The sequence below is a fragment of the Aspergillus homomorphus genome (genome assembly GCF_003184865.1).
Source record: "Aspergillus homomorphus CBS 101889 unplaced genomic scaffold BO97scaffold_7, whole genome shotgun sequence".
In the NCBI taxonomy this organism is placed as follows: Eukaryota; Fungi; Ascomycota; class Eurotiomycetes; order Eurotiales; family Aspergillaceae; genus Aspergillus; species Aspergillus homomorphus.
This window is the reverse complement of record NW_020291893.1, coordinates 476,944-496,082: the sequence shown is the minus strand read 5'-3', so window position 1 is coordinate 496,082 and position 19,139 is coordinate 476,944. Positions and strand designations below refer to the sequence as shown.

The 19,139-nt window shown below is 52.1% G+C and overlaps 9 protein-coding genes across 9 annotated transcripts; 5 read left to right on the top strand and 4 right to left on the bottom strand.

Moving 5' to 3' along the window:
* Window positions 1-1,365: 1,365 nt before the first annotated feature.
* On the top strand, window positions 1,366-2,126 carry BO97DRAFT_260243 (uncharacterized protein). The gene is made up of 2 exons (XM_025690893.1): window positions 1,366-1,687; window positions 1,848-2,126. Exons 1-2 carry the CDS (start codon window positions 1,542-1,544, stop codon window positions 2,092-2,094), a joined length of 393 nt encoding a protein of 130 aa, XP_025554056.1. The 5' UTR covers window positions 1,366-1,541; the 3' UTR covers window positions 2,095-2,126.
* A 442-nt stretch (window positions 2,127-2,568) lies between these two features.
* On the top strand, window positions 2,569-3,616 carry BO97DRAFT_260159 (uncharacterized protein). Its single transcript, XM_025690892.1, has one exon. It carries the CDS (start codon window positions 2,695-2,697, stop codon window positions 3,187-3,189), a length of 495 nt encoding a protein of 164 aa, XP_025554055.1. The 5' UTR covers window positions 2,569-2,694; the 3' UTR covers window positions 3,190-3,616.
* A 469-nt stretch (window positions 3,617-4,085) lies between these two features.
* BO97DRAFT_403939 (acyl-CoA thioesterase) lies at window positions 4,086-4,911 on the bottom strand. Its single transcript, XM_025694846.1, has 2 exons — window positions 4,701-4,911; window positions 4,086-4,605 (listed from the first exon to the last, which is right to left on the bottom strand). Exons 1-2 carry the CDS (start codon window positions 4,775-4,777, stop codon window positions 4,113-4,115), a joined length of 570 nt encoding a protein of 189 aa, XP_025554054.1. The 5' UTR covers window positions 4,778-4,911; the 3' UTR covers window positions 4,086-4,112.
* Window positions 4,912-5,725: 814 nt separating this feature from the next.
* BO97DRAFT_385909 (FAD-binding oxidoreductase) lies at window positions 5,726-7,414 on the top strand (the record flags this gene model as incomplete). Its single annotated transcript, XM_025693503.1, has 4 exons — window positions 5,726-5,974; window positions 6,024-6,240; window positions 6,295-6,692; window positions 6,746-7,414. 4 exons carry the CDS (start codon window positions 5,726-5,728, stop codon window positions 7,382-7,384), a joined length of 1,503 nt encoding a protein of 500 aa, XP_025554053.1. The 3' UTR covers window positions 7,385-7,414.
* A 1,138-nt stretch (window positions 7,415-8,552) lies between these two features.
* BO97DRAFT_403938 (uncharacterized protein) lies at window positions 8,553-9,021 on the bottom strand. Its single transcript, XM_025694845.1, has one exon. It carries the CDS (start codon window positions 9,009-9,011, stop codon window positions 8,691-8,693), a length of 321 nt encoding a protein of 106 aa, XP_025554052.1. The 5' UTR covers window positions 9,012-9,021; the 3' UTR covers window positions 8,553-8,690.
* Window positions 9,022-9,757: 736 nt separating this feature from the next.
* On the top strand, window positions 9,758-11,165 carry BO97DRAFT_403936 (uncharacterized protein). The gene is made up of 2 exons (XM_025694844.1): window positions 9,758-10,279; window positions 10,354-11,165. Exons 1-2 carry the CDS (start codon window positions 10,075-10,077, stop codon window positions 10,917-10,919), a joined length of 771 nt encoding a protein of 256 aa, XP_025554051.1. The 5' UTR covers window positions 9,758-10,074; the 3' UTR covers window positions 10,920-11,165.
* A 317-nt stretch (window positions 11,166-11,482) lies between these two features.
* BO97DRAFT_339736 (60S ribosomal eL32 domain-containing protein) lies at window positions 11,483-14,093 on the top strand (the record flags this gene model as incomplete). Its single annotated transcript, XM_025691566.1, has 10 exons — window positions 11,483-11,513; window positions 11,578-11,603; window positions 11,671-11,849; window positions 11,907-12,190; window positions 12,257-12,690; window positions 12,948-13,055; window positions 13,113-13,152; window positions 13,622-13,746; window positions 13,803-13,924; window positions 13,985-14,093. 10 exons carry the CDS (start codon window positions 11,483-11,485, stop codon window positions 14,091-14,093), a joined length of 1,458 nt encoding a protein of 485 aa, XP_025554050.1.
* A 732-nt stretch (window positions 14,094-14,825) lies between these two features.
* BO97DRAFT_476302 (pseudouridine synthase family protein) lies at window positions 14,826-16,814 on the bottom strand. The gene is made up of 2 exons (XM_025700471.1): window positions 16,461-16,814; window positions 14,826-16,340 (listed from the first exon to the last, which is right to left on the bottom strand). Exons 1-2 carry the CDS (start codon window positions 16,701-16,703, stop codon window positions 14,898-14,900), a joined length of 1,686 nt encoding a protein of 561 aa, XP_025554049.1. The 5' UTR covers window positions 16,704-16,814; the 3' UTR covers window positions 14,826-14,897.
* Window positions 16,815-17,235: 421 nt separating this feature from the next.
* On the bottom strand, window positions 17,236-19,133 carry BO97DRAFT_339532 (MFS transporter; the record flags this gene model as incomplete). The annotated part of the gene is made up of 8 exons (XM_025691558.1): window positions 17,236-17,687; window positions 17,737-17,839; window positions 17,897-18,284; window positions 18,357-18,649; window positions 18,681-18,760; window positions 18,829-18,886; window positions 18,947-18,967; window positions 19,035-19,133. The coding sequence occupies 8 exons, from the start codon at window positions 19,131-19,133 to the stop codon at window positions 17,236-17,238; spliced, it is 1,494 nt and encodes a 497-aa protein (XP_025554048.1).
* Between the last annotated feature and the right edge of the window lie 6 nt (window positions 19,134-19,139).

Here is a 19,139-nt window from a genome sequence, read left to right as displayed (position 1 = left end):
TGAATGACGCCACTGCAGCAAGTGAAAATATTAATTGCCTTAAATGATTCTTGGCCCAGACCTGCTTGTATGGAATGCGCGCACTGGCTTCGGGTCAAGTGATGTGAACGTCTTGGCCAGTGATTCCTGTCTTGGAGTAGAATGCATAGAACTGGGCGCGTAGGCAGCAGTCGGCGAACGTAGGATGGCGCATATGCAGCCTTAACAAATAGGGCTGACTGGCTGGCGGTGGAATTGGAAGCGACTAGAACTCCACTCAGCTTGATTTCAGGCCAGCGGCCAGGAAAATAATTATAGTAAGGAGCCTCCTTACTTCTCTCTGCATCTAGCGTGGGATTTGCATCTCACACTGAATTCATGCAGCCCCTCCTTTCTTCCTTTCTTTCTTCCCACCTCCTCCTCTCCTCGTGTCAGGATCCGAGGCTGATGACAGCATCGCATGTTCTACTCTGTGCGACCTGCACCGCGCTGACAGAGCCTCCTAAACTTCCCCTCTGCTGCTCATTCGAATCACTCGCATTCCATTTACATCCATCACAGCCCACAAACTCAGTTCTGACACCGCCGCCCCTCCCCCCAGTCAAAGATGTAGGAATAAGAGGGGGTAGACCTGAGCCAACTCCGCGAAGCCCGGTTATCATCGCATTATCAAATTAACTGCAGATGCGGGTTCATTCGACATCATCACCCATGACAGCGCCCGGACCCGATCAAGATAACCAGGGGTTCTGTGATTGATGCGACATGACAGCATAGCCGCCCTCTCATACCCTCAGTGTCCGGCCGCCAAGATGGCTCATGCGGTGACCGTTTAGCTGATTTCGACATGGCTATACGGTTTTCGCCGAGGTTGGTCGACCTGATAGGAAGAGCGAGTGGCATGGCACACACACACACACACACACATATGTCCGGTTGCTTGTGATATCACCCGGCCCCTAGTCGACTAGCCGGCCAGCTGTCCAATGCATGAGGGGATACTTCGAACTAAATTCGTTCGGGTCAAGGGAGGTCGAGGTAGGGGGGTGGAGATTGGGACCCTCCGCCAAAGAATGCAGGCCAGAGAGGATTTTGACTCTGGGGTCGGTGATGTCTTGTCGCAAACACTAAATTGGAGGATGTTCACTACGGGATACTTCGGGTGACTGGATGACACTCTGGGCAGAATTGAGTCATTGCCATCTATCATGGTTTGTTACTCTTTCGTCCTAGTTGTGGTGAGATAATTTACTAATCTCATGGCTGAGTACAGCCTCCCTCCCGTCGCCTCTTGAAGCAAGTGACAGATGAGATTGAGATGGCTTGACACCGTCATGAGTCCAATACGAAGATATCCACCCCACTGGGTCTTTTTCCACAATCTCCACCGTACACGCACACTCACACCACCATCCATGATCACCACCACTGTCACCACCACTGTCACCACCACCACTTCGCCCGCCACAAGATGATTTGTTCTATCTCACACCGGGACAACTTCCCGTGGCTGATTCAAGTATAGAAAATATTAAACTACACAACCAGAACCACCAAAGGAAATGCAGCAGAAAACTTTAATAGACCCAAAGCAACCCAGGAAGCAGTTCAGTGGGCCCAGTGGGTCTCGGGAGTCTCCCGCGTCGTCGTTTTTTTTTTCAATGTGCAAATTTGCTGTTGCCCTGGAAGTTTCCTTAACTCGAAGAAGGTCTCGCCCCTTCCGGTTCCCGCGGCCATCGAAGAGTTTTCCTTGGGTTTCGATGCTTGATGTCCAATCCCCACTTGGCAAGCTCTTGAACCCAGAGAGAAGTCAGGGAAGTGAACAATTGCAGAGTGGGATTTGGGGCTGACCTCAGACCGCCCCCCAGGCATCCACTAATAGTCTCACACCATCACCACTCGTCGTTTTTCCCCCTCCTTGGGAAGAGGGAAAAAAAAGCCACACTTTCTCGGCTCACTCGCCCTTTTCTTTTTCCGGTTTTCCCATTAATCTTTTATATTCATCACTCTTCCCTTCCTGCATGGGAACGTCCTGCATCCTTCCGGCATGCTGATCTTGCTATTTCCATCCAGTCAGATGCGAGATTGCTAGCATGCGGTTCTAAGAAGCACTAGCAATATCCAGCTGGGCGTCCGCCATACATCAGTCGATCGCTGCATCTCTCTGCGCGTCTACTCTTAGGTCATTTCACGGCCCCTCTCGCTGGTCTTGACCTGTCGATCCCGTCTCATTGCCAATAAAACCCGTCCCCAAACCCGATTCAACCCCGAGTTTGGTCTCTTGCGACTCTTTCTGAAGAATAAAAGAGAAAAAGCAAGCCACCCTGTCCTACTCAGCTCAGGCCTAGATCTCGGACAGGCACCTGTGCATTCATACCTACTATCGCACACCGCATCCTTACAGCTGTCGGCAACCAGCCCAGTCGACGAATCTGACCCCTTTCTTGAGGCACTCGAGAGCATTTTCAATCGTCATTGATTGTTGCCCGTCTTCTTCTATCCCTTGGGTCCTTCTCAACTTCAGATTCTCCTGTGTCTGTTTCTTTATATCAATATGCACCTCGCTCAATAACCCGACGTTGCTACTCGCAACTTTTTGTCTTCAACTTGACTTTTATCGCCAGCAAGCAAGCGCTTCATTGATTATCTTCCTTACCACTTCTCATCATCATCAAATCTATTATCAATCGCGACTTGGGTCTCTCATCCGTCACAATGGCGCCCAACCTCTTTATCTGTCTCCGCAAAGCATTCTGTCCCGTATATTGGTTCCAACGTGGAGAACGCATCCACGGATCCATTCACAAAGAGGAACATTGGGAGAGCCCTGTTCCTGGTATCTACAAGTACATCCCTGGCCGGGGATGGCACCTCGTCCACAAGGATGGCAATGAGTACGAGGAGAAGCTACCGGTACCTCTTGTCTACAGTCGCATCCTCCACCGCTACATCTTCGAACACGAGATGGAGGAGCGCTGCCGCTGGCACTCTGTCCTTATCCACGAGGGAGCTAAGCCCGAACGACTTCTGTTCTTTCTGTTGGACGATGGCTACACCTGGGTTGCCGGCTGGGATGCCAAGGGCAAGTTCATCCCGGGTCCGTATCAAAAATGGCACTACGACTCGGAGGCGCGCACCATGCGCCGGGAACTGTTCCCTGAGAGTTCGAACGTCTCCCGTGCTAGCGTTGTGCCGAGCAAGTTGACCTGATCACTCGACATCGACTGTCTGTCTTGGAATGTTCGACCATCGCATTTTAGTGGCGTCTGCAGCTGGTCTCTACAGCGCACGCGTTGGCCGTTCACGACCGATTCAAAATGAATATTTCTCTTTCGAGCTAGCGTTCTAGCGTCTTTTTTTCGCTGTGTGTTTGTTTGTTTGCTTTTCGCTTCATGTGTCACGCATAACTCGCTTATGAACTTGCTGGGATGGCTCTACTGCTTTGATTGGGTAGAGAACTTGCTTTACATAGCGACGAAGGCGTTTGGGTCTAGGTTATAGATAACCGGATAGATGTTTGTTTTCTTCCTTGTTTGCTATAGATTCTTTGCCTGCTAGGAAATTTCGGAGATACCTTTGTTAGATACTGTCTGTGTGGTGCGCAGAATGAATGAAGAAGGCTGAAAGTGATTCATAAGTTTCCATTAGGTTATCGTTCTTTTCGATAGGGAAGTGTAGAACTAGCCCGGGAATGCACCCGAAGTAAAAGTTTAGGTGTCGAGGATCTGCATGACAGCTGCATGAGATATGTCATAAGAAGGAAGTGGATCGGCGGTCACAAAAGCATGTGATAGTCTGATGCCACTGTTATCGATGCGTTGTGGACTTGAAGTATGCTTATGCTTATGCTTTATGCTTGATCCAATTGTGTAGCTTCTCCGAGCCATGTGCTCTTCTATCCTGGTATGGTTGTAGGAAAGCATTGTAGCTCTCCCTACACCGTCTAGCGAACGGGGACTCTTTCAACCTCCACTGGACCTTACACGCAATGAGGCCCCATCTACCGCCCCAACTCACACATATCAACAGCTACTGATTCCCTCTCCCCAAAACCGACGCGCCAGAGGCGAACATATACATATATAGTATACATACGAGTAATAAGGAGTAAACGTAAAAACCAAGATCTAACCTCACAACTTCGCCTTCCCATTCCCACTGTCCCCCTCCTCATCCTCTGGAACAAGCAACCGCTCCAACCCCCTCCGCACCGCCACATCCATCCCCCCAGCCGTCGGCCGCATCGTCTCCCGCGCCACGAACACATGCGTGTACCCGCCCACCACCTTCACCTCCTCGTCGCCCCGCCGGAACACGCCCACCTCGTAGGTCACGCTCGAGCGCCCGAGCTTCGTCACCCTTAGTCCTAGGTCGAGGACGTCCGGGAACGAGACGCTGGCGAAGTAGTCGCAGTGCGAGGAGATGATGATGCCGAGTTGGGGGGTTGGTGGCGAGCTGGAGGTGGCTTGCGTACTAGGCATAGAGGCAGTTCGGTTCTTCTCGCCAGGATTGTTGTGGCTGAATGGGTTCATGCCGCAGTGCGTGATTAGGTACGTGTTTATGATCGAGTCGAAGAGCATTGTGTATACTGTGTTGTTTAAGTGCGCGTACATGTCGTTGTCGTACCTTTTGTGGTATGAGTAATGTTGGTATTGAGAGGGGGAGCTTGAAGGGGGTGGATAGAGGGAATTAGAAGGATGAAGACGAGGGGATGCGCTGACCATCTTGTTTGGTGGGTTTGGTGGAAGCGGTAGTCGCTGCGCGTGCGCCGCTTTTTGGCGGCTGTCGATGTGGACATTTTTGAAAGAGCTGGGGATGGAGGGAAATGTGCTTGGTAGCTTTACTCGGAGGGAATTGTTTGCTGTTCTTGGGTTTGGAATGTTTCTTCAGGAGGGAGTGACGATAGGCGATAATAAGCTTGTGCTTGTGTAGTGATCTGGAGTAGACTGCCATGCGAAGAGCGGTTAATGGGCTTATGATTCCTACGGGATGTGGGGCTCTGGAGGTTGGGTTCAGGGGACCTCGGCTGATGGTGCCGATCGCTTGTTGCAGTGAATCTTTGCATCTTATCTCCTATCAGGTCGAGAACAGATCCTTTGAGGTAGTCTATTCTTTCGTTCAATGGACTCGAGTTGGCATGGATTGAGACTGTTCTAAGTCTTGTCTTGGAAAGCTGCGCAGGCTTGATGCACAAATTAGTTTGAAGGCCCAAGTACAATGATGGCTTGCTCTTTTCTCTTTAATGTTGTCGAATCTACTCTAGATCGGCCATACTATCATAAGCTCTAAAATTCAAGCTGTTCGAATTCGAGGAGCATGACAGTAAAGATATATGCGCAATAGAGGATCTCCAGGAAAGAAAATGCCGAGGTCTTTTTTAAGCTAAGCCAGAAGCGGCATAACTCGTGCATCCATTGTTGCAGTCGACACCTGGTTAATCGGGTGTCACATACAGCACAGCAGTATACCTCAAGTCCTTCCTTCTAAATCTCCTCCTTCTCCACGCACCTTCCTTCAAGCGCTGCACTCTAACTTCAAGACTCAAAATGACTCAATTCGCTCTCTCTAGTCTTCTCAATCAATTGAAAAGCTCTATAATCGGTGCTATGACACTGATCTTAGCACTATCATTCAAAACCCATGCCTACCACTCAGACTCATTAACAGCACATTAGACGATTATCTTCAAGTCTTGACCACTCATCAATCCACAGTCAACACTACGTCTTAGTCTGTCATTTTCATAATGCTGACTTTGAAACTGAGGGCCTGCATATTGGGCCTTCTTTGTACGCTTCTAGCACATAACATCGTCGCTGCGATCGGGTTCCCGAATATCACAGCCGAACTCGGCCCTCGACTCTCTTCAGGCGCACGGATAATTCTTCCAAACAACACAGATTTCAAGAGGGCAACGTACCGATGGTCAGCTTTTGCTAAACCTCGTCCCACCATTGTTGTTGAGGTTGCCACGGAACAAGATGTTGCGGAAACGGTATGCTACATCTTTACTAATTGTGCCTTCGATCTTAACAATGGACTAGGTCAAATACGCCAATGAACAAGAAATACCCTTTCTGGCACAATCCGGCTCTCATGGAGCGATGATTACTCTAGCAAATCTCCATTTTGGCATCGAGATATGGTTGCATAAGCTTGACTGGACCATCATATCAGAAGATGGCGATACGGCTACAATCGGTGGCGGTATTCTAGCCGGTAATCTCATCGAAGCCTTGTGGAAGAAAGGGAAATATGCAGGTTCGTGGCCTCACACCGTACTCTGTGCGTGCTATGTTGCTGATAGCCCTACAGTGACCGGTTCTTGTGAGTGCACTAGCTACCTCGGCCCGCTCCTTGGGATCGGCCACAGTATTCTGCAGGGTAAATACGGCTATGCCGGCGATCAGGTTGTTTCACTGCACTTGGTGACTGCAGACGGAGAGCTTCTCGATGTCACGGCTTCAGACCCCGATCCTGACCTGTTTTGGGCCTTGCGGGGTGCCGGGCACAATTTCGGGATTGTCACTTCGATTACAGCAAAAATCTATGATGTTCCCGATCAAGGTCTATGGGCTCACGAGGACTACACCTTTGGTCGTGCTAACATCGAGGATGTCTTTGCGACGTGGAACCGCCTTCTACCGAATCAGCCTCCTACCGTGGTCCTGATCGGCTTTATGTTGCGAAATGCCAGCGTAGACGCTGTTAACGTAAGCTGATTTTCTCAACAAAGATATGTCATCTCATGTTAACTAGCTGCTAGCCAGTGATTCAACTCTCGGTCCTGCAAGAAAATGTATCTCGCGTCGATCCCGTTTATACCGATGCCTTTCGCAATATAAATCCTATCTCTGTCCCCTCCGGATCCGGAACCTACAAGGATGTAGCGAGGTGGATACGTTTTGATTTCAGCAACCCCACATACTGCACCGCAAAAAACGTTTCCGCGCTTCACTTTCCCGTCGGCCTTCCGAGTTGGAATACTACGACGCAGCGTATGGTGTACGATGCTTTTACAAATCTCACTGCGGGCAACTCGCCGTTCAGGGCTTCCGAGTTCATGTTAGAGGGCTTTCCATTACAGGGCGTCAAAGCCATCCCAACAAGCTCGACAGCATATCCCCACAGGGAAGACAATGTGATTGGATATCCCCTTATCTTCTATCGTGCAAACACGAGTCTGGATCACACTGCCATCGAGGCTGGCGAAGCAATCAGGCGAATGCTTATCGAGGGCAGCGGCAAGGCAGAACTCCACTCGTACGTCAACTATGCTCTTGGTGACGAGCCACCAGAATCAATCTATGGCTACGAATACTGGCGGTTGAGCAAGTTGAAGGAGCTTAAGAAGAAGTATGATCCTGAAAGGCGATTCAGTCACTATGCGCCTATTCCTATCTGAGCGTTCTCTTAAGTACACTCGTCGTGTGGCGACCTAGCATTATCGTGAGGCATCATTATGACTGAGATATTGCTACTGTATTCATAGCCTACCTAAGATTATAGTCATAGATAAACAAATGCGTCTATGTACCGCTCTTACTTCTAGTCACTACAATATCGACGACAGTGGCTGGTGATTGTGGCACAGGAAGCCGCAAGGGAGGGCGGGGAATATAATGTCGACCCACCGTCCTCTTTATTATCATAGTGGCATCGTCGCACAACGTCCTGAGGTTAATTTGACCCTAGCAAGGAGTATATCTCGATCCTTTCCTGCACAAAGCCAGTCAACAAGCGTCGCATGGCTGGTGTTACCCTGGAGATCGATCGAAGTCAAAGGCCAGGAACAAGAACGTCGGTCATAGCGTTACTAAGCCAACCTCATTGGAATGGCTGGGATAGACTCGGATCACCACCACTGGTAGGACCGAGATTTGCTGATAGCCTACCCATGAAGTGTCCTATAGGTTGATGACTATATACGTCCCAAGCCTTAGTACACACCTTCACATGCTTCCGCCGAGCCCTCATACTAAAGGAAGAATTCAGAAGCTTCTTGAGCACCAACTAACATTTTTCGTCACTGTAAAGCCCATCACTTGCGAATGGTGCAAAGTACTGCCTACCTCGGCAGTGAAAGAGTTCGCGTTCAACTTGCATCTGAGGCAGTGAAGCCTTAATGGGAAACTTGCTGGTGGCTTCCCATTCCGTCTGTAACTGGCGTCGACCCACACCTTGTTCAACTTGCCCAGTGTACATAGCCAGTTGCTTAAAAGTCTTCTCATTAGCCAACTACGTAGTCAAGCGAAGCATTGTACGGGTTCGGAACTCCAGCAGAGTTAGGTAGCTCTGCATTGTAGTGCTGAATTGTGGATGTGTGTGGGGCACAATGGCCGTAGTCCGAGGAGAATCCATCCTTGTCTTGCCTGATATTATTGTTTGACTTTCTGAGATAGCCCTAGGGATTCTCTAAGATGAGTAGCATTTAAATCAAGAATGGAAGTTTGGCTCCTGGATTACTTTTATACTGTGGACTCTCCGTCTTGCATTCTTGATCCTCAACCTCAGCTAGTACTCATCTTATTGCCTAATATCCTAAAATCTAAGATCCTGAAATATCAAAGGAGCTCCAAGTGAAATCGGGCGGGACACAAAGATCACTTTCCCCAAAATCATAAACCTGCTCGATCGTGTCGTCATTACAGTCGTTCGATGAATAAAGCGTCATAATACAGTCTCCCACGTTATCCCACTCAATCGCCACGCTAGGAAGTAGCAGGAGCATCATCGTTGCCGCCGCTGTCAGAACGGGGGGCCTCATCCTCTCCTGAAGAGCACCGTGGCCAAGCTTGAAAGACATCATGGCTATACTCAATTGTCGTGCCCCGCTCGCGGACGTATTGATTCAAAGCACGTTTGAGAGTATCCGGCTCGACGTCCCGCGGAATTTCGTAGAATATGTCTTGGCGAAATTTGCGATCGAATAAGAGATAACGAATAGGGAACGGAACACTTGCTGCGCGATCTTTCTTGAATTCGGCCAGGACGATATCGATATTGGTGCGGTTCAGGTTTTTGGACGTCATCTTGTGTATGTGGGTGGATGCCCTTTGAAAGGAGGTGAGGGGAGGAAAGGGGGAAAGGTCAGCCACCAACCTAGTTTGAAGGACTTATATGATTTTGTGTAAAACTGGATGAGAATTTAGATAACTGCTTGAAGATGATGGGCTGCTTTTTTTTCCCCAGGCGATACAATGCTGCCTTATCTACTTTTTTATGTGGTTCAACTGTAGTTTGATGGTATGGGTGTTTTGGGCAGTCGGCTGTCCTTCGCGGCTGGATACTCTCATGCTAATCGATCCGATCACCAGGGGGCCTGACCGGGGAGGAAGGGAGGAAATCGCGAAAAAGGACTGGCCACAATCACACTAGTTAGTCTAGTTGGGCGGGGAGAGACCCTCGATCCACACGTGTCGTTTTAAAGTAAAATGTTGATCGCTGGCCCTTAAAGAAAGAAAGAAAGAATGGAGTAGGCAGGGAAGGGAACTTCAGAGATGCAGTCGGAGAGAGTCCAGCCACAACATGGATTCTTAAATGAATCTCCAGAATTCAGGGTCCCAATTCTACCATCTGCATACATGTACATGTACTGTACAATAGAACCGACTATTGACACTGAATATCCACCACCTGCAGCCAACGGTTCTCCCTCTCTCTCCTCCCCCACCGCTTCCGGCCAACTTACTCATACTTATTGATGCCTCCTCTTGTGTCGCTGCTATTGTTGTTATTCTTAGTTACCTTTTCCTCCATCGTTTCTTGCACCTCCGACCTCTCTTTTCTTTCCCCCCTCTCAACTGACTATTTTCTCAGCCAAGTCACTCCTTTGCCCCCTCTTTGGTCGGTTCTACTCCTGCTTCTACTTGGCGTTCTTCGTTTTGCCGCCTTTCTATCCTCTATTTATAAACCCGTTTTCTGTGTTCCTTTTCTTCACGCCTGCTCTTAAGTCTAAACTTCCGCCTCCTGCGACACGGTCCGGCGTCCTTTCATTTCCGCAACTCGGTTTCACGATTCGTCACCCTGACGTTGCTTCTCATATCTGGTTCTTATCGGCCTTCTGCCCATGCTTTACGAATAATGTCGACCACCATGACCACAGCCCTGGCATCTACTATGCTGGTCGGCACCCTGCCCACCATGAATAGCGCCGCCGGGATGGTCTCAGGGAAGACTTGCCCAACGTGCGGATATGACCGGGTTTCGCCGCAAGGAAAACCGAAAGATGAAGCCCAAGATCGAGTGAAAGAACTAGAGGGGCAGCTCGAATTCCTCAACCTCCAGGCGACGCAGATGGGTAAGGAATACTGCATCGCAGCCAGTCTGCAGTCGGTTTGTCTGGGCTAACGCGGCCTGCATTTCAATCGCTAGCCGAGAGAATGGCCGAGTATGAAGAAGAAATCCGCCGCCTCCACGCCCAGTCCACCACGCAAAGTTCACGAAATGGCTCCTCTATATCCTCCACCTCGTCGAACCAATTCCACAGGATCACGGATTTGTCCATGTCGCCCCCCTCGTTGCACACCTCCCCGAAATCACCGGGTCAGCAGAGCGGACGCTTATCCACGCTGACCTCCCTGCTGCCCTCCCGCCGACCCGGCGCCCCGAGCGCACCTCAAGCCCAGCCAGTAATTTCTCCGCCACCGATTCCTAGCTACGAGGAGACGTTGGAACTACAGAACGCGCTCAATCGGGAACAGAGCCTGCGCAAGGCGGCGGAAACACAATTATCGCAAGCCAGCACCGAGTTGGAGGAATTGACGGCGCAACTGTTCAGCCAGGCGAATGAGATGGTTGCGCAGGAGCGCAAGGCGAGAGCAAGACTCGAGGAGCGCGTGGCAGTACTGGAGCGCCGGGACGTCGAGAAGAGAAACCGCCTTGACCGATTGGAAAAAGCGATGGAAAGAGTTGAACGCATCCGAGCTATGGTTGGCTAGCATTTTGGGTGGATACATGCGCATGGATTGTGAATCCTCGGACGATACGCCCCCTTTCTGTGCATCTTACTCTGGTTTTCTGTCCGTGATTTTCAGATTGCATTCCTACAGTCTTATACCCATAACCCTTTTGGTGTTTCTGGCGATCGGTCACTTGGCTTGACCTTCTGAGTTTGACTTGTGATATGACCTGATTGGTCAATAGGTCACCGTGTTTATGAGGGACGATCTGCATCGAGCTATGGCGTTTTTGTTTGAATTATTGGTATTCTGCATAAGATGATTGCATCAATTCATATATACTTGCCCCGGTGAATTTTCTTTGGTTATACATATTCTTAATGGTCGGTGTCTTCTTGACTCTCGGCTTTCCCTGGCTGAGAAATGAGACCTTTGTTGACATGGTGATGGCATCATCCAGTCTAAGGAACCCCGCGGCGGGATGCCAGGAATTAGTCCGGTTGCAGACCCACCTCAGGGTCCCCCGTGGCTACTGATCCCCAGCCTGGTTTGCTCTCTCTTTGATCCTCCTCAAACTAAGGTATAGAAAGCTTACGACAAACATGTCTATCGGAGTTGCTATCATTGGAAGTGGTAGGCGCCCAATTTCACAGTATACTTAGATTGATTAGTCTGCATAATCTGACAGAACATCCAGGCATTTTTGCCCGGGAAGAGCATTTGGTACGAATCCCACTATCACTTTGACGGTGCGTCTTTCGGAGCTCTCAGCTAACGTGGCCACCTGCAGCCCGTGGTGCGCGCTTCATCCGAGTTCACGATCAAGGCAATCTATTCCCGCTCCCTTCAATCGGCGCAAAATCTCGCCTCTGAAGTCGAGGGAGTAGACCTATATTCGGAAGATGCCGGCGCCGGCAAGAGCTACGCAGACCTTCTAGCTCGGAGTGACATCCAAGCTGTCATCATCGCGTGAGTATTTGGTACAGGACACAATGTTCCCGAGCTTTGACCAGCTCACCTGTACAGTCTACCAATCCTCGCCCAGCCAGATCACATCAAGCAGGCTCTTTCCGCAGGGAAGCATGTTCTGTCCGAGAAGCCCATCGCAAAGGACCTAGCAACCGCCCAGGAGCTCCTGAAGTGGTACAATGCCAAAGTTGACACCACCAAGACTCTCTGGGCTGTGGCAGAGAACTATCGCTACCTGGCCAAGTTTATCCGGACCGCAGAGGAAGTACGCAAGCTGGGCGGGGTGAAGAATTTCCGGGTGTGCGTGCGCAGTCTAATCAAGACCGACTTCAAGTACTTGAGTAAGATTCTCGGTCTACGAGTTCGGTTTACAAGCTACAAAGAACGGGGCTGACAATGACCACCAGAGACGGAGTGGCGACGCATCCCGTCTCACCAGGGCGGGTTCGTCCTCGACGGCGGCGTCCACCTGGTCGCGGGATTGCGGCTTATTCTCGGCGAAACTGATGCCCTGGCCTCGTTGTCCGCGCAATCGTCTCTCCTGCAGGAGTATCTGGCTCCCATGGACACCGTGGATGCGGTGGCGCAGACCAAGTCCGGCGCGTCGGGAGCAATCACGATGTCGTATGGATCGGCGTTCAACGATTTCGTGTTCGAGTTCGACTGCGCTCAGGGTGCTGTGACCTTGAACGGTGACCGGGTCACGGTCAAGGGCGAGCATGTCGATGTGCCCTTCACAGGCCGTGGAGTGAACCACGAGGTGGCCGGGTTCGCGGCATCGATTCGGGACGGTGCGGTGCAAGCGCTGTTGCGGCCGGAAGAGGCGTTGGCGGATTTGGAGGTGATGGAGGGGATCTTCACTAGCAATGGAGCGCGAATTGACCTGCACCTGCAGTAACTAGGCGATAGAGAAGGTAGAGAGTCCACCCCGTACATAGTAACTACCTAGTATAATGCATTAGTTAGTTAAATGGTTATAGATTAGTCATTCTTTAGCGGCACGGGAATCATGCGCTAACCGGAAGCAGAAGGCGGGCGGACAAGGGCACGCGGGGCGAGCCCTAACGCACCGATGGGGGTTAGACTCGCTAAGCGAAGCCACTAGGGCGAGTCTTGCTTGGGCGGCCAAACCTGACCGCGAAATCTCGAGACCGATTTTCGACCCCTACGACAACTCCCAGCGCCAGCCCGCGAGAAGACGACAAGGTACGTGTTGGATCGTTGCTCGTGGTCTCACGCCCTACTGACGGATTATTGTTCAAGATGGTCCTCGCAAAGAAGCACGTCCCCATCGTCAAGAAGCGTACGTTCATACCTTTTTTCTATCTCATACCCACCACATCCTGCCGGGAATCGGAGCCAGTCGAGTTTTTTTTTCCAGTCATCGGTCAATTGTCGGTCGTTGGTAGCCAGTCAGTCAGTCAGCAGTCGTGATACAGCAGCAAGACGCGAGTACGATATTGCACGATGTTTTCGGAAAATGAAAATTCGCGAGCGATGTTGAGAAATGCGGCCAAGGAGGGAATCGGTCTCATGGAATTGCAAATTATCGGGACGAAGATGTTCGATTCAAGATGCGCCAAACAAAACATATTCGACGATCAACCATATTCGCAAAACATGCACGCACGATCACCACTGACACCGGATTGACCTGCGCACCTGACACGATGAAAACTGCGAACTGAGCTGCTCATTCCTTTGCGAGCGAACCCGTCGAACTTCTATCAGTCTGCGAGAACCTCATCATTGACAATCTGCGTTTGCTACAGGCACCAAGCGTTTCTTCCGTCACCAGTCCGACCGCTTCAAGTGCGTGCCGGAGTCATGGCGCAAGCCCAAGGGTATCGACAACCGCGTCCGTAGACGCTTCAAGGGCAACATCCCCATGCCCTCGGTACGTCCTTCTCTCCGGATATTCAACCCAACTCCCACTAATTCTGAGATGTATAGATCGGTTACGGCAGCAACAAGAAGACCAAGCACATGATGCCTTCCGGCCACAAGGCTTTCCTCGTCCACAACCCCAAGGACGTCGAGCTTCTTCTCATGCACAACCGCACCTACGCTGCTGAGTACGCCTCCTTTGACTGCCACATCAACCCAAACACTCTCTCTAATGATATCTGAAATAGGATCGCCTCCGCCGTCTCCTCCCGCAAGCGTGTCGACATCATCGCCAAGGCCAAGGCTCTCGGCGTCAAGGTCACCAACCCCAAGGGCCGTGTCACCACTGAGGCTTAAATGGATTTTCTTGTTACCTGTTAAGAAAGCAAAAAAAGAAGAAGACCTATTTATGGAATGATAATGTAAAGAGCTTTTCCCCACCTACCCTACCTTCTACTACCTTCTTCATACCTCGAACACCCTCCATACCTCATCATCATCATGTCATGACCGCAAATAAAAGAGAAACACAGACTTACGAATCTGTTTTTGAGGAAAAAAAGAAAAGCTTGAATGCAATATCGTTTCCATGAATCCATCCTTCTTTTGAATAAAAATCTTTCTGAAACAAGAAATCCGAGATGAAGCGGCTCTAGTCCGGGATATCTATCTGTGCTGTGTCACCTGGGGATTTATATTGGTGATGCGGTCTGCGGCCTTGGCGTGGATGGAACGGAATGACATGACTGCTGTTTCGTTTTGTCCATGTGGGTGAGATGGATGTCCTTGGGTTCTGGGTCTGTTTTATCTTTTTAAAGACAGGTTTGGCTTGGCTTATTGATGCTGGAGTCGGATTTATGTTAGTCAGATGAGAAATTCGATGCGATGCGTGCGCGCTCGTGGCTTGGCTGGTGCTGCTGGTCTGGGAAATTTTTTTTGTCTTCTTGCTCGTTGGTTGGTTGTAGGTTGTAGGTCTGGGTGTAGTGTAGGGTCGTAAGAAATGATTCTACTTGTGGTTTTTGTCCCGGAGTGGTATCATGGCTTTCATTGCATTGTAGACTCGAATGCAGGTATTCTATTTGATATCTTGCGTGTCTAAGGCCAGGCCCATCTAAAGGATTATATACTGTACCGGATCGTGTCAATGCCAATGTCAGAGCCCTACGCTGTCGCTGCAGCGCTAACGCCCTCCTCTTCCGCATTATCCTCAGTAGCCACGGCGGCGGCGGCGGCAGCAGCAGCAGCAGCAGCAGCCGCAGCAGCAGAGGCTTCATGCGCCTGCCTCTCCGCCGAGATATCCACGAGCCCGACGCCTTGCACCAACGCCGGAACATTGACCTCGGAGGCACCAGCCGCGGCATCATCGCCGCCGATCTCCGGCACCGTGCCATACCCGATGACAATCTCCTCGTGCTCGGGGACATCGACCCAGGCCGGCATGGTGCGAGGCCCATCCATGCCCTTAGGCGGCAGGCCCCAGCTGGGCATCTGGCTGGTGTACTTCCAGCCGTCCTCGCCCTTATCGGCGTAGGCGGCGGCGTGCAGGAAGATGCCCAGCTCCTCGGGGCTGGGGTCGGTGTACAGCTCGGTGTCGCAGACGGGGCAGCGCTCGCCGGACAGGCGCTCGCCCTTGCGCTTGTGGTAGCGCTCGACGGCGGCCTCGTGCTCGCGCGACATGATCTCCTCGACGACGGACGAGTCCGTGCCGGGCGGCACCAGCGGCGCGGCGGTCAGGTGCGTGCGGTAGCTGGTCGTCGTGCTGTCGACGGCCGTCTCGGTCTTGCCCATGTTCGACAGCCGGGCGATCAGCTCCTGGTCACGCTCCGCCGAGGTGTCGTGCTTGCCCAGCTCCGGCCCGAAGACCTTGCGGTTCGAGTAGATCGGGTCGTTCGAGATCGGGTGGCCCAGGAACTGCAGGTGCACGCGAATCTGGTGCGTCCGGCCCGTCAGCGGCAGGCAGTGCACGATGCTGTAGCCTTCTTCTTCGTTGGCGTAGATCGCCGGCGGCGTCGCCACTCTGTTGGAGTCGTCTCCCTCTCCCTCCGAAGAGGGTGAGGATGTCTGAGAGGAAGGAGGAAAATACGCCAACCGCCTAAACTTGGTCTTGGCCTCCTTCCCCGTCGCCCGCACACGATTCAGCCCAACCTTCGGACTAACCGACATGATGGGCTGATCGCACACGACCACCCCGTCCGGGAACCGGCCCTTGACGCGCGCCACGTACTCCTTCTGTAAAGTGCGCGCCTTGAGCTTCGTGCTCATCACCTCCGCCGCCTTGGCGTGTTTCCCCAGGAACATCACCCCGGATGTCAGCCGGTCCAGGCGGTTGCACGGCCGCGGCACCCACTCCGGATGCCGCTGCGATCGCATAATCTCCAGCACAGAGTTGTAGTGGTACCGCCCCGCCGAGTGCACCGGCACCCCCGCCGGCTTGTCGATCACGATCAGGTCCTCGTCCTCGTGGATGATCCCGATCTCCTTGCCCGTCACCGGCGGCTCATGTCGGTGCAGCGTGTGCGAGATTATCTCCCCGTTCTTCACCACCGTGTGCGGCGTCCCCGGTTTGCCGTTTACGCAGACCAGCCCGGTTTCTAGGGCTTTTTTCTATAGGATCCCACATTTGAACGTTAGCTTACTCGGTTCTTTCTTCCTCCCCGGGGCTTGGTTGATTGCTGAAGGCTAACTGGGGTGTAGGGGGTAGGGCAGAGAAAGGAGATATCGTACGTAGTATTCCGCAGGCCGATCCCGGAACTCCGATAGGAAAATATCCAGCAGTTCGCGACCCCGCCACCGCTCCTTGCAGTACGTGTTGTACGTGAAGTGGTACGGCTTCACGCGCCGCAGTCCGCCCTCGAAGTAGTAGGGCGCTGGCCACGGGTCGCACGGCGTCACGGCCACCGCGGGCGGCTCCTGCACCGCGTCCGGCGGCGGCACCTGGAGCGTCGTGTCGACGGGGACAATGGCCATACTGGACTTCGGGATTAGGCCTCGTCGCAGCAGGTGGGCGAAAACGCGGGGTGAGGGCGCCAAAGTTAAGGACTGGAGAGGATAGTAGTCGGATTAGAAGTAGAGAGTGTGGGGGGTGGGAGGGGAAGACATAAGCTCGGCGGTGGCGGCGAAGAAAAGACGAAGAAAAAATCCCGCGGTAAAATTTTTGGTGTTGCGGGGAAGTTTATCTGTTGGTGGTTGAACAATCAACTAAGGTTGGAGTAGTGGTGACAACAATCAATAGGAGATTTGACAATCGAGAAGTAAATGCTCTGGCCAATTTATCTGATTAATTTCGTAGTCATTGTTGGTGATGGTTCGTCATATCGTATGGATTCATGTCTCATCACAACGTTATCTGCGACTATATACTTCCACTGCATATATACCTCCATTACGGATCTCCTTCACCCTTCAACACAACTGCATCTGAGACAAGACCCCCTCAATCCTTCAGATAGTCTGCAGCCATGCCATGTGAATAGCATGTACACCCAGAAAGCTTTGAACCTCAACCCCTAGTTTCTTCCCACAGCCCTCCTCTCACCTTCCGATCCGACAGCGCAATCATAACCGCAATCCCTCCGCTCATCACCCCAAACGTCGACACCATGGTCGCCCACCCAGCCTGGTCGACCAGCAGACCCGCCATCAAAGGCCCGAGTACCTGACCACCAGACCAGGCAACGTTGAATAGCCCGTATGCCTGCGCGGTTCCTCCCTGGTGGCCGAAGATGCCCGGATACTCCCGCTCATATCGCTCCGTGACCCGACCCACCTCCACCATCAGGGAGACCATCTGCAGGGTTGATGCGGCTCCAGCCAATAAGAGAAACACTACCAACAGAGCCTGATGCTGGATTGTGTTCTCTGTGACGAGCTGAAAGAGGAGGAAGGTGGGGCAATCGAGGAGGAAACCGATGAAGGCGATCTGCAAAGCTCCGAGACGGTCGACGGCGTCGCCTAGATTTCAGGTTAGAAGGGCCCTGGGTAAAGGTGTGAGTAGACGTACCGATCCATGGAGATGCGAATGACGGGGCGAACAAGGGCAGAAAACACAAGCCGATTCCCATGGGGCCCCAGTCGAATGTCTTCATGACGTAGAGTGGGAGTACCTGAGACAGGAGGATCAGTTGCCTGGTCAGGATGCAATGTCCATAGTATATACGCACCGTGTCAAAAGAGGAGTATAAAATGGCATCAACGACAGTTGCCACCAGGACGACCATCAATTTGCCTGAGCATATAAGGCGAACAATGCCCGGGACAGACGTTGCTTTCCCACTCGAGTCGGGCTCACCACGTTCCTTGCCCGGAGACTCGATGAGGACATCATCAGGGGGACACAGTGAGCTAGCGCTGTCTTGATCGCCAAGGGTGCTGTATCCAACACAACCAGCGCCAGCAGGACTATCCAGCAGTCCACTGGACTCTTCCGTCTTAATCGGAAGCCACTTCGCGGCCGTCTTCTGCTCAACCATCACCAGACGAAGACTGATATCCACAACGATCAACGCGATTGCCAGCAAGAACACCGAGTGATACCCTACTCGCGAGAGCCTGTGTGCATGAAGGTTAGCAATCAGCGCTTCAACTCTTCGTTCCCACAAGGATTGCGCAATCGCAACATACATAATTCCCCCGATAAACGGACCAAATACCGTGCCCACAGTCAACGCCATCGAGACATAACCCATAGCAGCCCCAACCTGGTCCTTCCCAACGGTGTCCACAACAAGCGCCATGCCGACAGTCCACACCACCGCAGCAGATAGACCCTGCAGAGCCCGCGCAATCACCAGCGACGCCACCGTCCTGGCGAACCAGAACACCACGGTCGTCCCGCCGAGGGCCAGCAAGCCGATCATGAAAGGAAGCTGGCGCGACGAGCTTCTGTCCGCGAAGTACCCGAAGATGGCTGTAGGCTGATCAGTATCCCTTGACCTGGACCAGAACCTTCAATGTGGCGGACTCACGAGACCCGAAGAATATACCCCCTCCAAAGGCAGCAAGCATGATCGACATCCATTGCTGTACTGTGAAGTCTATTAATGGTGTTTCCTATCGCGCGTGCCTATTAATCTTCCGGGGGGAAGTATCGTACAGTCTTCCTCGGGTACAGAGACCCGTGTTTTCAAGACAATCGGTAAGATGGGAACGATCTAGGAGTAGAGCTTCTTATCAGGCCTGGGAATTCCCAGGGTTCGTCACTGGGTGCGCACCATGCCGTAGATGAAAACGTCCTGGGCGCATTTTACCAGCAATTAGCATTTAGTTCGAGACAGACAGCAGAAAGAACTCCTCACTCACCGTGAAACAAGCAATGGCCACCACCCAAGTCACAAAGGTCTTAGAGGAGCGAAAGGCCAGCTTCCATGGCGCGGGATGGTTGTGGTGTGTGGCTAACATCCTGAG